Genomic DNA, 14,691 nt, shown 5'->3' with positions numbered 1-14,691 from the left:
ATTTACTGAATAACTGAATGAGATAATACATTAAAGATGCCACAAATAAACAACCTGGATAACAACTTTCAATAGATCTAGCAAAGGAAGCGATTAGTAAATTAGTATAAGCTCTAAGAATAAATCAAGCATTTAAAAGTAAGAAAATCAACTAAAACAAGAACAACTGGAGGTAAATAAGATTAAAATTACTGAGGATGAAAATGAGTCAAGCTTTTCTTCTGCATGTGTGTCTTTTATACCTCGTAGATCTGTCTTTGCTGCTTGATTCCTTAGAGCATAAATTTGCAGTTTTCCAGCCTTACTGATGGAAGTGTGAAGCAGGTTTCCAGGTCGATTGAAGAGCAGTCAGTAAAACAGAATCAGTTCTAATGATGTGGTCTTCTCTCTCTGTGCAGGTAATGCAGATGAAGCTGCACATTGTGGCCCTAATCGCTCAGAGAGGACAGTTTTCCAAGACGTCGGCCTCGTTGGTTTTGGACGGTTTGGTGGATAAAGTCGGAGACATCAAGTGTGGCGGAAACGCCAAAGAAGGACTGACCGCTATCGGAGAGGCCTGCTCACTGCCGTGGACTGCAGAACAGGTTCTCACTCACTTCTAATCACACAGATTCATCAGCAGACCTGACGTTAATGATGATGGATGTACAGTATTAACAGGAGTTGTCTTTGTTTGTCAGGTTGTATCGATGGCGTTTGCACAGAAGAATCCCAAAAACCAGGCAGAGACGCTCAACTGGCTGGCTAATGCCATGAAGGAGTTCGGCTTTGCTGGGTAAAATCCTGTCCTTATTTTAACCCTCTGCATTGAATAAGTTGTTGTGGAAGTTCAGCGAGGACTAGAGAGGAGGAGGAGGCCGACACAGAGAGACACACTGGAGACTCAGATGACTTAAGTTTACTGGTATCAGGAGAAGTGACACCAACAGAGCAGCAGTTCATGCAAGCAATGTCATCATCAGTTCTGAGGATTCTCTCTAGCCTTTGGGTATATATTGTAGTTGGGAGAGGGGTAAGATTGAGAACGATATGGAGACAACTAGTCTGCTTAGTCACGTCAGAATAGACAATATCTAACCTTGAGCAGAGCAGAGAGTCCTGGCATATCTTCCTCCTACAGCGTCTGCCTGTCGGAATCCCATATTAGAGGTGCAGAGGTTAAAGGAGACCAAAGGTGGTAACATGCTCTGACCTGTAGGATAATTTGGGATGACGTCAGGGAATGAAATACCTTAGAAATGGGAAAGAGTAATTTTTCCTTCACGTAAATGTTTATAATAATCTAGTCCAAGTGTTTCGGGCCTACAGTTTCTCCACCTTTATTTTTACTTTGGAAAAAAAATCTGAAAAAACATTAGAATATTTATCTTCATACAGGTTTATGGTCCACATGATGCACTCAGCTGTAATTAAAACAGAATGGACTTTATTTTCATTAGAAAACAACAGTTATAAATGTAGAATTTCATATATTTGTAGCTTACAAGCTGCTAGTAATTCTGAAAGCTTCATTATTGTAATGCAGACTTGAAGGCAAACTGTAGATGCTGGTCTTCACACACCAGAGGGCGCTGCTGCAGAGAAAATCATTTGCCTGAAGACAAAAGACTATGTAGTGCCAGAAACAATTTCAGTGTGTCCCTCTTTTATCCATGTGCTAACATAACTGCACAAGGGTTTTCTAATCATCAATCAGCCTTTCAACACCATTAGCTAACACAATGTAGCATTAGAACACAGGAGTGATGGTTGCTGGAAATGTTCCTCTGTACCTCTATGGAGATATTCCATTAAAAATCAGCTGTTTCCAGCTACAATAGTCATTTACCACATTAACAATGTCTACTCTGGATTTATCATTCATTTAATGTTATCTTCACTTGAAAAAAGAAAGCTTTTCTTTCAAAATAAGGACATTTCTAAGTGACCCCCAACTTTTCAACAGTATGTCTTTGAAAAGGGCCGCTGTAGTTTGTTGTTAAAGTCAAAAACAACAAAACTGTTCTTTGAAATGCAGCCCAAACCTGTTGCAACATCTTAAATGCTTCTGTAACACTCTGACCTCTGCAGGATCAACGTGAAGGGTTTCATCAACAACGTGAAGACGGCTCTGGGAGCGACCAACCCGGCCGTCCGGACGGCAGCCATCGCTCTGCTGGGAGTCATGTACCTCTACATGGGAGCTCCGCTGAGGATGTTCTTCGAGGACGAGAAACCGGCGCTGCTCGCTCAGATAGATGCAGAGTTTGAGAAGGTACAGACTTCCGTAAACTTCTCAATCTTCTCACCACTTGATCTTTTTAACACGTGCAGGTAAGATAAGAAACGTGTTTTTGTTCAAACAGATGCAGGGTCAGTCTCCACCAGCTCCAATCAGATCCACCAAGAAATCGTCTGCAGCAGAGGAGGATGGTGATGATGGAGAGGAGCAAGATGAAGATGGAGGAGGAGGACAGGACATCATGGACCTACTGCCCCGAACAGATATCTGGTAACGAAACGCGCTCAGGTCTACAAAGGCTTTGATTCCAGGTTCCTAAACATAAACCCTAAAGAGTTGTTAACTCGTAGATAGCAGGATGTAGGTAAAGAACCACAGATCATTTCAGTCGGCATTCTGTGATCTGTTACCGTTTCCTTCACTACAGAAAACCAACAACCTCCAAGCACACTGAAAATTTCAAGTTTTGCAGAGGAGTTGGATCTTGCAGTCGGGCAACGCTGCTAGTTTTTACTGTGGAACAACTTTTAATTACAGTTCTTGTCTCCCTGCTATGCGAATGTCCCACCAAATAAAACCTCCATCAGTATTCTGAGGGAACACCAAAGACGCAACTTTCTCTTTAAAGAAAAACAAACATTATGTATGGTCACAACAGGAAATTTATGAAAAAGTTCACCTTAAAAACGTCTTCTAAATGTGCAGAAGTTAGTGCAATATTGCAGTTTTGATGAAACAGAAAACCAGGACTGTGATCATGAGAAAAGGGATGGTCCAAAGAAGAAAGTTTTCTCAATATACCAATCGTCTCTTGAAAATTTATAAACTAAACATTGATAAACATGGAGATATCTTCTGTTATCATACTAATATCAGCCTCAGTAAACCCTGAAACGTCACATTGGGGCATTTCCAGATTGCACAGCATATATTTAAGCTGACCAGTTTTGTTTTGCGATTTAAAAATAAGTGTGGAAGATGTTTTTTTTTTTTTTTTTAACGCTGACTCCTTTAAATGTCACCTTCCCTCTCCTAGTGACAAGATCACCTCCGACCTGGTGTCTAAAATCGAGGATAAGAACTGGAAGATCAGGAAGGAAGGTCTGGACGAAGTTGCCGGCATCATCTCGGAGGCCAAATTCATCACGGCGAACATCGGAGAGCTTCCTCTGGCCCTGAAAGGACGACTCAACGATTCCAACAAGATCCTGGTGAGTTATTCTGCTGCTGACTGTTGAAGTTTACATTTAGAGAGTAACAAATTCCACCAACATGGCAAAATATGATGCACTAGCTGTCTTATAACACATGTTTAGAACATATTGGTGCTTTTAGTCAACGAAAGATGGAGTTAAGAGCTGCTTTTTACAAGAAGAGGATCTAATAATGTTTATTTCGTGGCCTCCAGGTGCAGCAGACTCTGACTATTCTGCAGCAGCTGGCGACAGCGATGGGACCTGGACTGAAGCAGCATGTTAAAGCTCTGGGAATCCCTGTTATCACTGTTCTGGGAGACAGCAAGGTATTTACATCAGCAGCACAAATCTATGCAAACTGTACTTCTTCGTTTATCAGAGCACATTTTTACTTAAAAAGCAGATTTCATGAAGATATGGGAAAGAAATTGAGTTTTTATAGAAAGGAATACTGAAAGAAGATCAATCAGAGGAAAAAATACTAGAAATACCAGCCGGAGAAGAAACGGAGCATAAAATTTAGTTTATGTCCGTATATTCAGCAGTTTACAGCCATTTATTATAACCATCTCAACCCCAAAACCTGCCCAAAATGAGACTATATCGTGTGTGACATATGGTTCTGTTGGGAAAATAATAACAAATCTAGGCACGAAATTGTAAAATTTCATCAAATTTCCTTTATTCTGCATGTCTAATTTGAAATATTGCATTTTCATTAGAGTCTATTAACAAAAACTAAATTTTCTGGTCCTCAATGCAACATTAAAACCATATGACCAACAGTTACATGACCAAAATTGAGAGTTTTCAGGTTGAACTGCAGGCAGTGTTTCCACATAGACTGAGAGGAAAATCAAAGCTACTGGATGAATAAAATAAATGCATCATGGCTCAGAAACAGTGACCAGAGGAGCAAGTTGTTGTAGATACATTCAACATGGAGAAACATCTTTCTATGGATGATGAACAGAGTAGGAGGAGTTTTTAGGTTGTTCTTTTTTTTTTTTTCCCCACAATATTTTTATTTTGTTTTTCACAGCAATGGAAACATCTTTACATAGTATATAAAATAGAATACAAACTGTTTTGCTGCTTTTTCTTTAAAAAACAAACAAACACAAAAACAAAAAAAAAAAATAACAGCAAACAAATAAACAAACTGCTTCTCTCCTCTATAAACTTTAGTGCAAGTCCAGTTACAGTCTGTTATTTCAAAGATAACACAACAAAATCAGCACTTAAGTGCCCTTATATTAGTACATAAGTGCACATGCATTCCTATGAGAATATACACAAAAATAAAAATGCAGGTGCAGAAGCTGCATGGTCCATCAATCACTCATCAATCTGAGGGTCTGCTAAATCTTGATCTTTGACATACTTCACAAAGGGTCCCCATATGTTTTCAAAGACCTGCTGCTTGTCTTTCAAAATGTAAGTTATTTTTTCTACAGGGAGATTTGACAGCATCTGTCTCAACCACTGGCTGATACTTGGTCTACTCATTGATTTCCAAAGTAACGCAATACACTTCTTAGCAGTAAGCAAGCTGAGGTCTATAAAAGCTCTTTCATGTTTTTATATTTGGAATTTTTTGGATACAGTCCCAGGAGGAAAAATTTTGGATTTGTTGGAATTTGTTTTGAAATAATTTTTTCTGTTGTTTTCCTCACCTCCTCCCAAAATGGGCTTATTTTCCTACATTGCCAGATACAGTGAAAAAAAGTTCCCTTTGAATCTATGCATTTTGTGCAGATGTCTGGAATGTTTTTGTCATATTTATTTAATTCAACTGGAATGATGTAAGTCCTCATTAACCATTTGTAATGAATTAACTTATAGCGTGTGTTTATAGATTTGGTGTGTGTTTCAGCACAGGCCAAACTCCAGTCTTCCTCTGAAATCTCCAATTGTAAGTTTTCTGACCAGGCCTTGCGTTTGTGATGCGACTTTTCAGATGATGAAGATGTTAGTAGATTGTAGATTTCTGAGATGAGACCTTTTCTCTGGCTGGTTTTTAGCATCATTTTTTCTAATGAAGATTGTTTAGGTTTCCTATGTTCATTGTTTTGACTAGTTTTAATAAAGTTTCTAATCTGGAGGTATTTAAAAAAGTGATTTTTGCTAAGATTGTAGTTGGAGATAAGCTGCTCAAAGGTCATCAGAATATCTGAGTTCGGCAGGTAAAGGTCTTCAATAGTTTTAAGTAACTTAGAGCTCCATTGCTTAAATCCTGCGTCGGCTCTTCCAGGAGGAAAGCGCTGATTCCCCCAGATGGGACTAAACCGAGACAGCATTTGTGTTTCTTTTACATTTTTTAACATCATACCAGACCTTTATCATGTGTTTTAATATGGGATTTTTGGTTTGTTTGCGTAATCTTTTTGCTGAATCTGAATGAAAATATAGGGGAAGAGGCAGTTGCAGACCATAATTTTCCATTTCAATCCAGTGACGAGATGCGTTTGTGGAAAAATAAAACATGATAGACCTCAGCTGTGCAGCCCAGTAATATAACATCACGTTTGGACATTTCAAGCCCCCGCGGTCGTACGGCAGGTACAGTAAAGACAGTCGGAGTCTCGCCCTCCTGTTGTTCCATATAAATCTAATCCATAATTTCTTGATTTTTGGAAACAAGTCCTGAGGCAGCGGCAGAGGAATATTTTGAAATAAATACAGGAATTTTGGAAGTATGCTCCTTTTTAATATATTTATTCTCCCAATCATAGATGTTGGTAATGTCATCCACGTTTCAAGCGATTCACTGGTTTCTGTCATCAGGGGTTCATAATTGGCATCAACCACCTGATCTAAATTTGGCAAAATCTGTACTCCCAAATATTAAAATTTTTCCACTACATTAAACTGGACAACCTCAGGGATTGGATTTGCTCTTTCATTCGAGTTTAAGAGCAGTATAGAGGATTTGGTGTTATTTACCTTGTACCCAGAGACATCACCAAATGTTTTAATTAATTCTAACAAAACTGGGATTGTTTTCTTTAAACTTGACATCAGTAAAATTACATCATCTGCAAATAGACTTATTCTATGTTCTGTTGAGCCGACGGTTAATCCACTGAATGTCTGGTGTGAGCGTACAGCAGCTGCAAACAGCTCCATGGCTAATGTAAACAGCAGCGGTGATACCAGACACCCCTGTCTGCAGCCTTTGCTGATTTTGATTGGTTTAGAAATGTTCCTGTTGGTTAAAATTTCTGCTGTGGGGTTTTTATACAGTAGTCGGACCCATTTTATAAAGTTGTTACTGCAGCCAAATCTCTGCAGAACATTAAATAGATATGGCCACTCGACCCTATCAAAAGCCTTTTCAGCGTCTACAGACAGGAGCGCCACGTCCTGTTTTCCTTTATTTACATGGATAATATTTAAAACCCTTCTTGCATTGTGAAAGCCCTGTCTTCCCATTACAAACCCATTTTGATCCCTGTCGATAATAAAAAGCAGCACTTTTTGTAGTCTTCTTGCTAAAATTTGACATATTATTTTAAGGTCAGAGTTTAGTAGGCTTATGGGTCTCAGGTTTTCACATTTATTTGTTGGTTTCCCTGGTTATGGTAACAAAATAATTATTGCACTATTCATTTCTGGTGGGAGGCTATCAGTCTGAAATGATTCCAAAAACATTTCCAAAAGTGGAGTTTGTAATTTACCCTTGAATTTTTTATATAGCTCAATTGGAATACCATCTGGTTCTGCTCTTTTCCCTGATTTCATAGCATCAATGGCTTGTCCAATTTCCTCTTTGTTAATTTCTAATTCTAATTCTTCTTTAAGTTCTTTCGGGGTTACTGGTATAGGTGTTTCATCAAGGAATTTATTTACATTTTGCAAATTGATTTCATTTTTTGAATCGTATAAGTTTTCAAAATAACTTCTAAAGGCACTGTTAATTTCTGAGGGATCTGTGATTGAGTTATTTTCAGATATAATATTTGTGATCGATGTTTTAGTTTCTAACTGCTTTATTTGCCAAGCTAATAATTTTCTGGCTTTATCACCATGCTCGTAAAAGGATTGTTTGAGTCTCAGGAGACTGGATGCAGCCCTGGATGCAGATGTTTTATCATATTTGGCTCTTAATAAAAGTAACTCTTTATTATGTTGTGGGTTATTTTCCTTATATACCTTGTCTTGGAGAATCTGTATTTTATGCTCTAGGTCTAATCTTTCCTCTCTTGTCTTTTTTGATTTTGAGCCTGTGTAGCTAATAATTTGTCCTCTTAGGAATGCTTTGAATGCTTCCCACCTTATGCATGCTGAGGTTTGCGTTGTATTATATTGAAAGAATTCATCAATCTGTATCCCTACATATTTTATAAATTCCTCATCTTGTAACCATTTATGTTGAAAATGCCACCGAGGAGGGTCTTTTGTTAGTTTTGTATCTTGGTATATTAAACAGCAAGGTGCATGGTCTGAGATTACAATATTATCATAGAAACAGTTGACAATTTTTCACCGTAACTCTGAGGAAATTAGAAAGTAATCGATTCGGGAATACGTTTGATATGTGCTTGAAATGGGATGGATTTATGAATGAGGATCATGACTCCTCTGGCTCGGGATGAAAAAGGAGCTGTAAACTCACTCCCTGCCACCGCCTCCTGACCCTGGCCTCATCTTCTCTCAACAGATGGGTTTCTTGCAAAAATGCAATTTTAGAATCAAGATCTTTTATTTTAGTCATAACCTGCTTGACTTTAAGTTTTTGAAGACCTCTGCAGTTCCACGAAACAAAATTAACCTTCACTCCCTGTGTCGTTAGGCGTCAGTAAAACCAGTTTTTCTTGCAACACTGAACAGAATTTGTAGAGAAGCAAAACAAACATGGATGTTTGAACGCTCATCTGTTTTTAGGTTGTTTTAGTAACTAGTTGAATATCTACAGTATGTTGAACCACCATTTTTATCCAGTATTTGGTTTATTTTATAATGATTTATGCCATCATAACTGTGTCATGCTGCACATTTCTCCCTCCTTCATGCATATTCTGTTTCCATAGAGGTTCAGGACTTTAGACTGTAGTGAAAAATGAGACGGAAGCAAAAAAACTGCTGCTGAGTTCACAAATTTCATCTTTGTGTGACTGTCTTTTGTTGGTTTTTACTGGATGAATGTCTTTTGACAATAAATTAACGATCAAAAATCAGCATTTTTCTCCATCTTTGGCACATTTCAGTTGAAATTTAAGAGGCCAGACACATTTTTGGGGTATTTTAGGAGCACTAAGTCTTAAAATTATGGACTAAATTTGAATCTAGAGACTGTAAATGGACAGAAGTGGATATTTGTTCTTGGGTTTCTTTCATTTATAATTTCTGTCATTCTGCACAGATTCTTCATTCTCTCTCCTTCCTCATTCTGTTTCCATTGAGGTGCAGGACTTTAGATTGCAGTAAAAATGAGCCCAATGTGACAGGAGCAAATAAAGCCCAGAAACTCACTTATTAGCCGTCACAAATAAAGGAAAATCAACTCATCAGAAACCTTAAGAACCATCAACACGATTAGACGAACTTAATATGACAATATTTGAAGAAAATTAATGTCAGAGATGTGAGAGAAATGAACTGTGTGGATTTGAAGAATGTGTGTTTCTGTCTTTCTGCAGCCGAACGTGAGGACGGCGGCCATGACGACGCTGCAGGCCTGGGTGGAGCAGACGGGGATGAAGGACTGGCTGGAGGGAGAGGATCTGTCCGAGGAGCTGAAGAGAGAGAATCCCTTCCTGAGACAGGAGGTCAACACCGACTTTTAACTGTCTGGTTTCAGGAGATAAAATTCAGATTTAAGTGTTCCTGAGCTGAATCGTAACATCCCTTTGTCTCCAGTTGTTGGGCTGGCTGGCGGAGAAGCTGCCCACCCTGAGGACCGTCCCTGGGGATCTGATGCTGTGCGTCCCTCATCTCTACGCCTGTCTGGAGGACCGGAACGGAGACGTGAGGAAGAAGGCTCAGGACGCTCTGCCCACCTTCATGATGCACCTGGGCTACGACAAGATGAACAAGGCCACCGGGAAGCTCAAAGTACTGAAACTAGCAGAGCTTTTCAGTGTTTAACTCCAGGCAGGCGGCGGTTGTTCATTCACGTCTTCTGTCTTCTCATCTCCCTCCAGCCTGCATCCAAGGATCAGGTGGTGGGCATGTTGGAGAAGGCCAGAGCGGTGATGCCGGCCAAACCTGCAGCTCCGGCCAAAGCAGGAGGGAAAGGATCTGCAGAGACGAGCAGATCTGCTTCAGGTGTGTCAGTGTTTGATAGTAATGAGGAAGAGAATTATGAGGCGGTAAAGGAGGATTGAGCTGGTCGAGAGGGCAGAAATGTAGGATGCCATGAACGTTGTTGGAAGATACATTCAGCATGGTGAAACATCTTTCTACAGATGATGAACAGAGAGAAAAGAGAGAAAAAGTCTGTAGAGGCTGTAAACATGGAAATAGTTAAATATTGATAGAATGTGGAGAAAAAACCACCACAAAGAGACACAAAACAACTTAAATAAGATGCAAAACAACAAAAACAAGACAGAAAATAACACAAATTAAAGAAAATTTTACAAAAAGAACAAAGCAACAAAAACGAGAGGAAAAAACTAGATGCAAAATGATAAAAATAAGATACAAAACATAAAACAACACAATCATGATAAAATGACAAAAAAGACGAAACTGAGACGACGAGAGAGTGAGAGGAAAATCAAATCTACTGGATTGATAAAATATATGCAGTGTAGAATGCTGCGAACATTGACAAGTTGCAGTGCCTTTTTTGGCTGCCTGTAGCGCCACTCAGGTTTTTCTTTCTCTTGATTCCTAAAGGAATAAAACCAGACATCCATTCAGAATTCCACTTAGGAAAATTGGGATGCTATTCCAAACACTGTGGGGTTGGAATTGGTCAGCTTATACTGTGGAAAAGGACACAACTTACAGCTCACAAAGGGGATATATTCTGTCTAGGGCCGGGACTTTAATGCGTTAATATTGATTAATTAGTTAAAAATTAAAATAATGCGAAATTCGCTCATTTCTGACACACTGGTAACACTGATGCACACTCCAGCCAGTAGATGGCGGTAATAAACCTAAAGTCTGTTTTCCAGCTGTGAAGAAGATCCACAGGAGTGATGTCAGCGCACAAGGAAGTTTGGTGAACAGTGAGGAAGACGAGACCACATTAAGCTTGTTGGGTGGAAAGTTTTCTTTTAAAAATCGTCCTGATGGCAGCTTGGATAAAAGCCTAATTGTTAGCACCAGAGCTAACGTTAGCTACGACAGTCCTGCTACCGGCTAACGGTGTAGCCATCCCATAATAGACCACTTCAGAAGACACTGAAAGTCCTTGAGTTTACAAAAAGTCTTAAAATATTGAATATTATCGCTATAATGTCACTTTGAGTTTGCAGTAATGTGTGAATGTAGCAGACAGATGAAAAATGCAGATAAATAGAAATGAAACAAACATTTTTGCTGTTAAAGTTCACGTATGTCTATTCATTGATTCAGTCGTCAACCAACATTTATTTGAACTGAAAAACTTTGCTTATTGTGTCAGATATTGCTATTTGACAAAAATGCAATTAATAACAAAGCCTGTAATTGATTAGATCATTTTTTAAAATCACGTCCCACCACTAATTTTGTGTAATTTTTTTGCAGCCGCAGTGCTTCAGATTGCTATTTAGCTGCTGTTCTGTGCATATAAAAGATCTGCTAACTTACAAACGTCAAAGTCGTGCACCAAATGGAGTTATTTTCTCCCACAGAAAACTCTGCTCCCTGCTTCTTATTGGAAGTCTTTTTAAATGAGGTCCAGCTGTTTGAACCTGCACTGTTTCTCTGACAGAAGCTTCATTTAGTTCAGGAACCAACTAATTTCTCACACTGCTGCTGTGTGGTGAAGCAGCTCGGCCTAAAAATTACCCAAAACTCTCCAGAAAATCTAAAATTTTGTCTGAATTTGCCCAAAATGAGTTCATAAATGACTCCAAACTGTCTAAAAAGTCTCAAAATTTGGGTTTAAAAATGTTTCGAAAAGTGTATAAGATTTTAAAAAATGTGTCCATGCTAATTTAAAAGTCTGTCCAGTCAGTGTTTTATGAAATGCTCAGTAATGGGAGATAATCAGACCTCCGTCTGTCCTCTGCAGCCTCCAGATCTCAGCCAGCTGGTGACGAAGGCGACAGTAAACCAGAAGTGAAGAAAGTCAGAGGAGGAGCAGCTGCTAAGAAGGTACGACTGTCTGCATCATGTCCTGCTTTTGTTTTGTTTTGTTTATAATGAGCACACAGGGCTGCCTGCAAATTGTAGTTTTAGCAATCTAGTCAAGTTTAGTCCTTTACTACGACAGTTCCAATATTTGCCACCTTTTTTCCCACCTCTCAGTCGAAAGTAGAAGTTGAACGCTATGTTTTTTTTCTCAGGGCCAATAATATCAAATATTTGGAACTGGTAAACATTTGCCACAAAAGTGAAAATCATGGAGTCACAATTTTATACATTTGTAGTCGTTTTATGTCACCATGAGTTGAATTTTCTGACCAATAGCAGACGAGCGAAATATTAATTTACTTGTTGACTGTAAAAGCGAAAAACAAAAAAAGAGACCAAAACTGTATCCAAAATTTTAACCGACTTAAAATATCACTATTTTACAGATATTTGGCTTTTTTTTCACAATTTTTGTTGTTTTTTTTTAGTCTGTGTTTTTTTTTAGTTTGCAACCTTGCTGCCAGATTTTCAGTGTTTGAGAGAGAGAGAGCCCATAAATCTGGTCCTTTTCAATTAGAATAATCCGAGTCGAATCAGTGATGCTCGACTGATGTTTTTAAACATCGTTTTTCAGCGGGGCTGCTCTAGTGCTCACAGAAACTTTTTTTTTTTTTGATTTTTGCTGCCTAATAATAGATTTTTTTTTTTTTAAAGCTGGTCTCTGAGTGAGATCAAACTGGATTTCTCTCTCCTCTCATTTAGTAATAAATGTAGAAAGACTTTATTTTTGTGTGCAAATCCAGTTTAAACCCTCCAGAGTGTGCAGTTTCCAGCTTTTAGACTCTTAAATAGAAGCTGTGATCATAATTCTGTTCACTATTTGTCCCGTTACAGTTCATTTCACGTTGTTTTCTGTTCTGTCCACCCTCTAGTCTTTGTGTCATTTCATGAAGTGTAAAAGTGGTTTCTTTACTCACCCAGCCTCCCTCCCCTCCCGAGGAACCCGTCCCTCCCCCTCCCTCCAAGGACAAGGACTGTAACGGTAGCAAAAAGCCGCCTGGCAAAGGGAAGGCTGCTGCCGGGGGTCAACAGGTAGATGTGAACGGGTGTCTTCCAGGTGAAGCTCAGCCCAGCAGGTCTTTAAGGCTGAGTTTCTCTGCAGACGCCGTCAGCTTGGACAGATGTTAACCTCTGTCCGGCTTCTCTCCACCGCCTGGTGTCGGCTCAGTCTAATTCTGTTTCTCTAATCGCTAATACTGCTGAATATACAGCTGTGTGATCTAATATACAGGTGAAACAACACGCCGACATGAGATTAATCAAAGCAAAAAGCTTTTCTGAGCAATAAAAGAATAGAAGAGCAACATATTAATTAAAAAAACACCCAAAACTTTACATGTCACTGTAAAATTACACCATTTTACTGTATTTAAATCAGCTTAAGTTATCACTATTCTACAGTTATATGCCTTTTTTTCCCCACAGTATTTATAGTTTTTAAACTTTTTTTGTCACCTTACTGCCAGATTTTCAGTGTCAAACATAACGCTTTCAGAAACTGGGATCTCATGAAGGTTTCAGGTCTCCAATGCATGAATTTTACGTTTCTGCACCCTCTGTGTGTGTTTGTGTGTTTTTTAACATGTTAACGCCTCTTTTACCTGCTGTTTCCTCCATCTGTCGCTCACAAGAACCTCTTCTGCCCAAATCAGACAGGTCATTCCATCTCAAATCCTCACATTTTTAGGACAAATTCTACTCAGACCGTCTCTGATTTGCCTGAAATTTATGTAGTTTAAATTTAAGCCCTTTTTATAAAGATATTTGTCAAATTTTTAGCTTGAATATCGAACACTTTACAAGATAAATTTCTTTTAAAATTGCCCGTTGAACATTGAAATTTCAGGCTGTTTGAGCAACAATATCTGAGCAACTATTCAAGATAAAAACATGAACTTTTCACTGTTATTTCTCATCATGACATTGATTCAGGGTCTGTAATTTTAGACAAGTAGATCAGATAATCTCTGACTTTATCATGGAGCTCATGTTAACAAAAAACAGATAATGCAGAAGTCAGCTAGTGATATTTTCTGAACTATATGTAGGTACATGTCACAACAATACAAACTGAGTACTTTTTAATATTAAATACTTGATCATTAAAATGGAAAAAAAGTTGTTTTTGTTGAACTTTCATAACTGATTGAGCAGATAAGACAAAAATATTGTTAAATGTCCTAATCCACATTTAAAATGACTTTTAAAAGAAAATAAGTTTCAAGCAAATCAGAGATGGTGGAGCAGAAGGCTGCCGAAGATCTGAGATGGAATAACCCAATAAAAACATGATTAAACATCCACAGACAGAAACCGGTTCACTCACTGTCCTGTCGCCTCCTTCCTCTCAGGGTCCAGCTGGTAAGAAACCTGCAGCTAAAGGCCAGAAGGATGACGAAGATAAGTCCGGACCCATCTTCACCCTCATCCCCAACGCCAAGGAACAGAGGATCAAGGAGGAGAAGCAGCTGAAGGTACATGAGAGGCTGAAAAATACGTCATCTACATGGTTTCTGATGCTCATTTTGAGTTTAAGAAAGAATATAGCAAATTAGCAGATGTCCCAGAGTGCAAGATTTATCAACATCTTTCTTTGTTTTTGTAGAAAATTTACAATATCATTAAGGATATCTATAAAAAAGTGCTTTTTTTGTCATTGTTCTGGTCAGATATTGGTGTATAACCGACCTATAGATCAAGACACATCATATAAAAACACAATCATGTTTGATTTCATGAGGAATTTAAGAAAATGTAATGCTTTACGTGCTTTGAAGGTTTTAAAACATTTCTAGAAGTCTTGTTAATTGTGTTATGTGCTTATCAGTCCAAAACTGTCATATTTGACAGAAATCTGAAACCACCAAATGTTTCATAGGTTTGTTTGCAAATAAAAAGGCTGTTAATTAATTTTCTGTCAGTTAATTAAGTTTTGTGATTTTTTTAAAAATAATGTTTTAATAATTTTTACATTTA

General features: G+C 38.4%; 1 protein-coding gene across 4 annotated transcripts in view; it reads left to right on the top strand.

Moving 5' to 3' along the window:
* ckap5 (cytoskeleton associated protein 5) overlaps positions 1-14,691 on the top strand; it is a 53,985-nt gene that overhangs the window by 25,726 nt on the left and 13,568 nt on the right. For 3 of the 4 annotated variants that reach the window (XM_023297557.3, XM_023297556.3, XM_023297555.3), the window contains exons 17-28: positions 399-584; positions 681-775; positions 2,071-2,254; positions 2,346-2,491; positions 3,258-3,432; positions 3,630-3,743; positions 9,060-9,188; positions 9,280-9,474; positions 9,564-9,687; positions 11,594-11,676; positions 12,637-12,747; positions 14,067-14,189. In XM_023297557.3, coding sequence (XP_023153325.2) covers positions 399-584; positions 681-775; positions 2,071-2,254; positions 2,346-2,491; positions 3,258-3,432; positions 3,630-3,743; positions 9,060-9,188; positions 9,280-9,474; positions 9,564-9,687; positions 11,594-11,676; positions 12,637-12,747; positions 14,067-14,189 — 1,665 coding nt within the window. The remainder of the gene's footprint in view (positions 1-398; positions 585-680; positions 776-2,070; positions 2,255-2,345; positions 2,492-3,257; positions 3,433-3,629; positions 3,744-9,059; positions 9,189-9,279; positions 9,475-9,563; positions 9,688-11,593; positions 11,677-12,636; positions 12,748-14,066; positions 14,190-14,691) is intronic. The other variant, XM_023297559.3, reaches the window with a different exon arrangement.

The sequence above is a fragment of the Amphiprion ocellaris genome, chromosome 3 (genome assembly GCF_022539595.1).
Source record: "Amphiprion ocellaris isolate individual 3 ecotype Okinawa chromosome 3, ASM2253959v1, whole genome shotgun sequence".
NCBI lineage: Eukaryota > Metazoa > Chordata > Actinopteri > Pomacentridae > Amphiprion > Amphiprion ocellaris.
The sequence above is the reverse complement of the archived record's forward strand: the minus strand, read 5'-3'. Positions and strand labels throughout refer to the sequence as shown.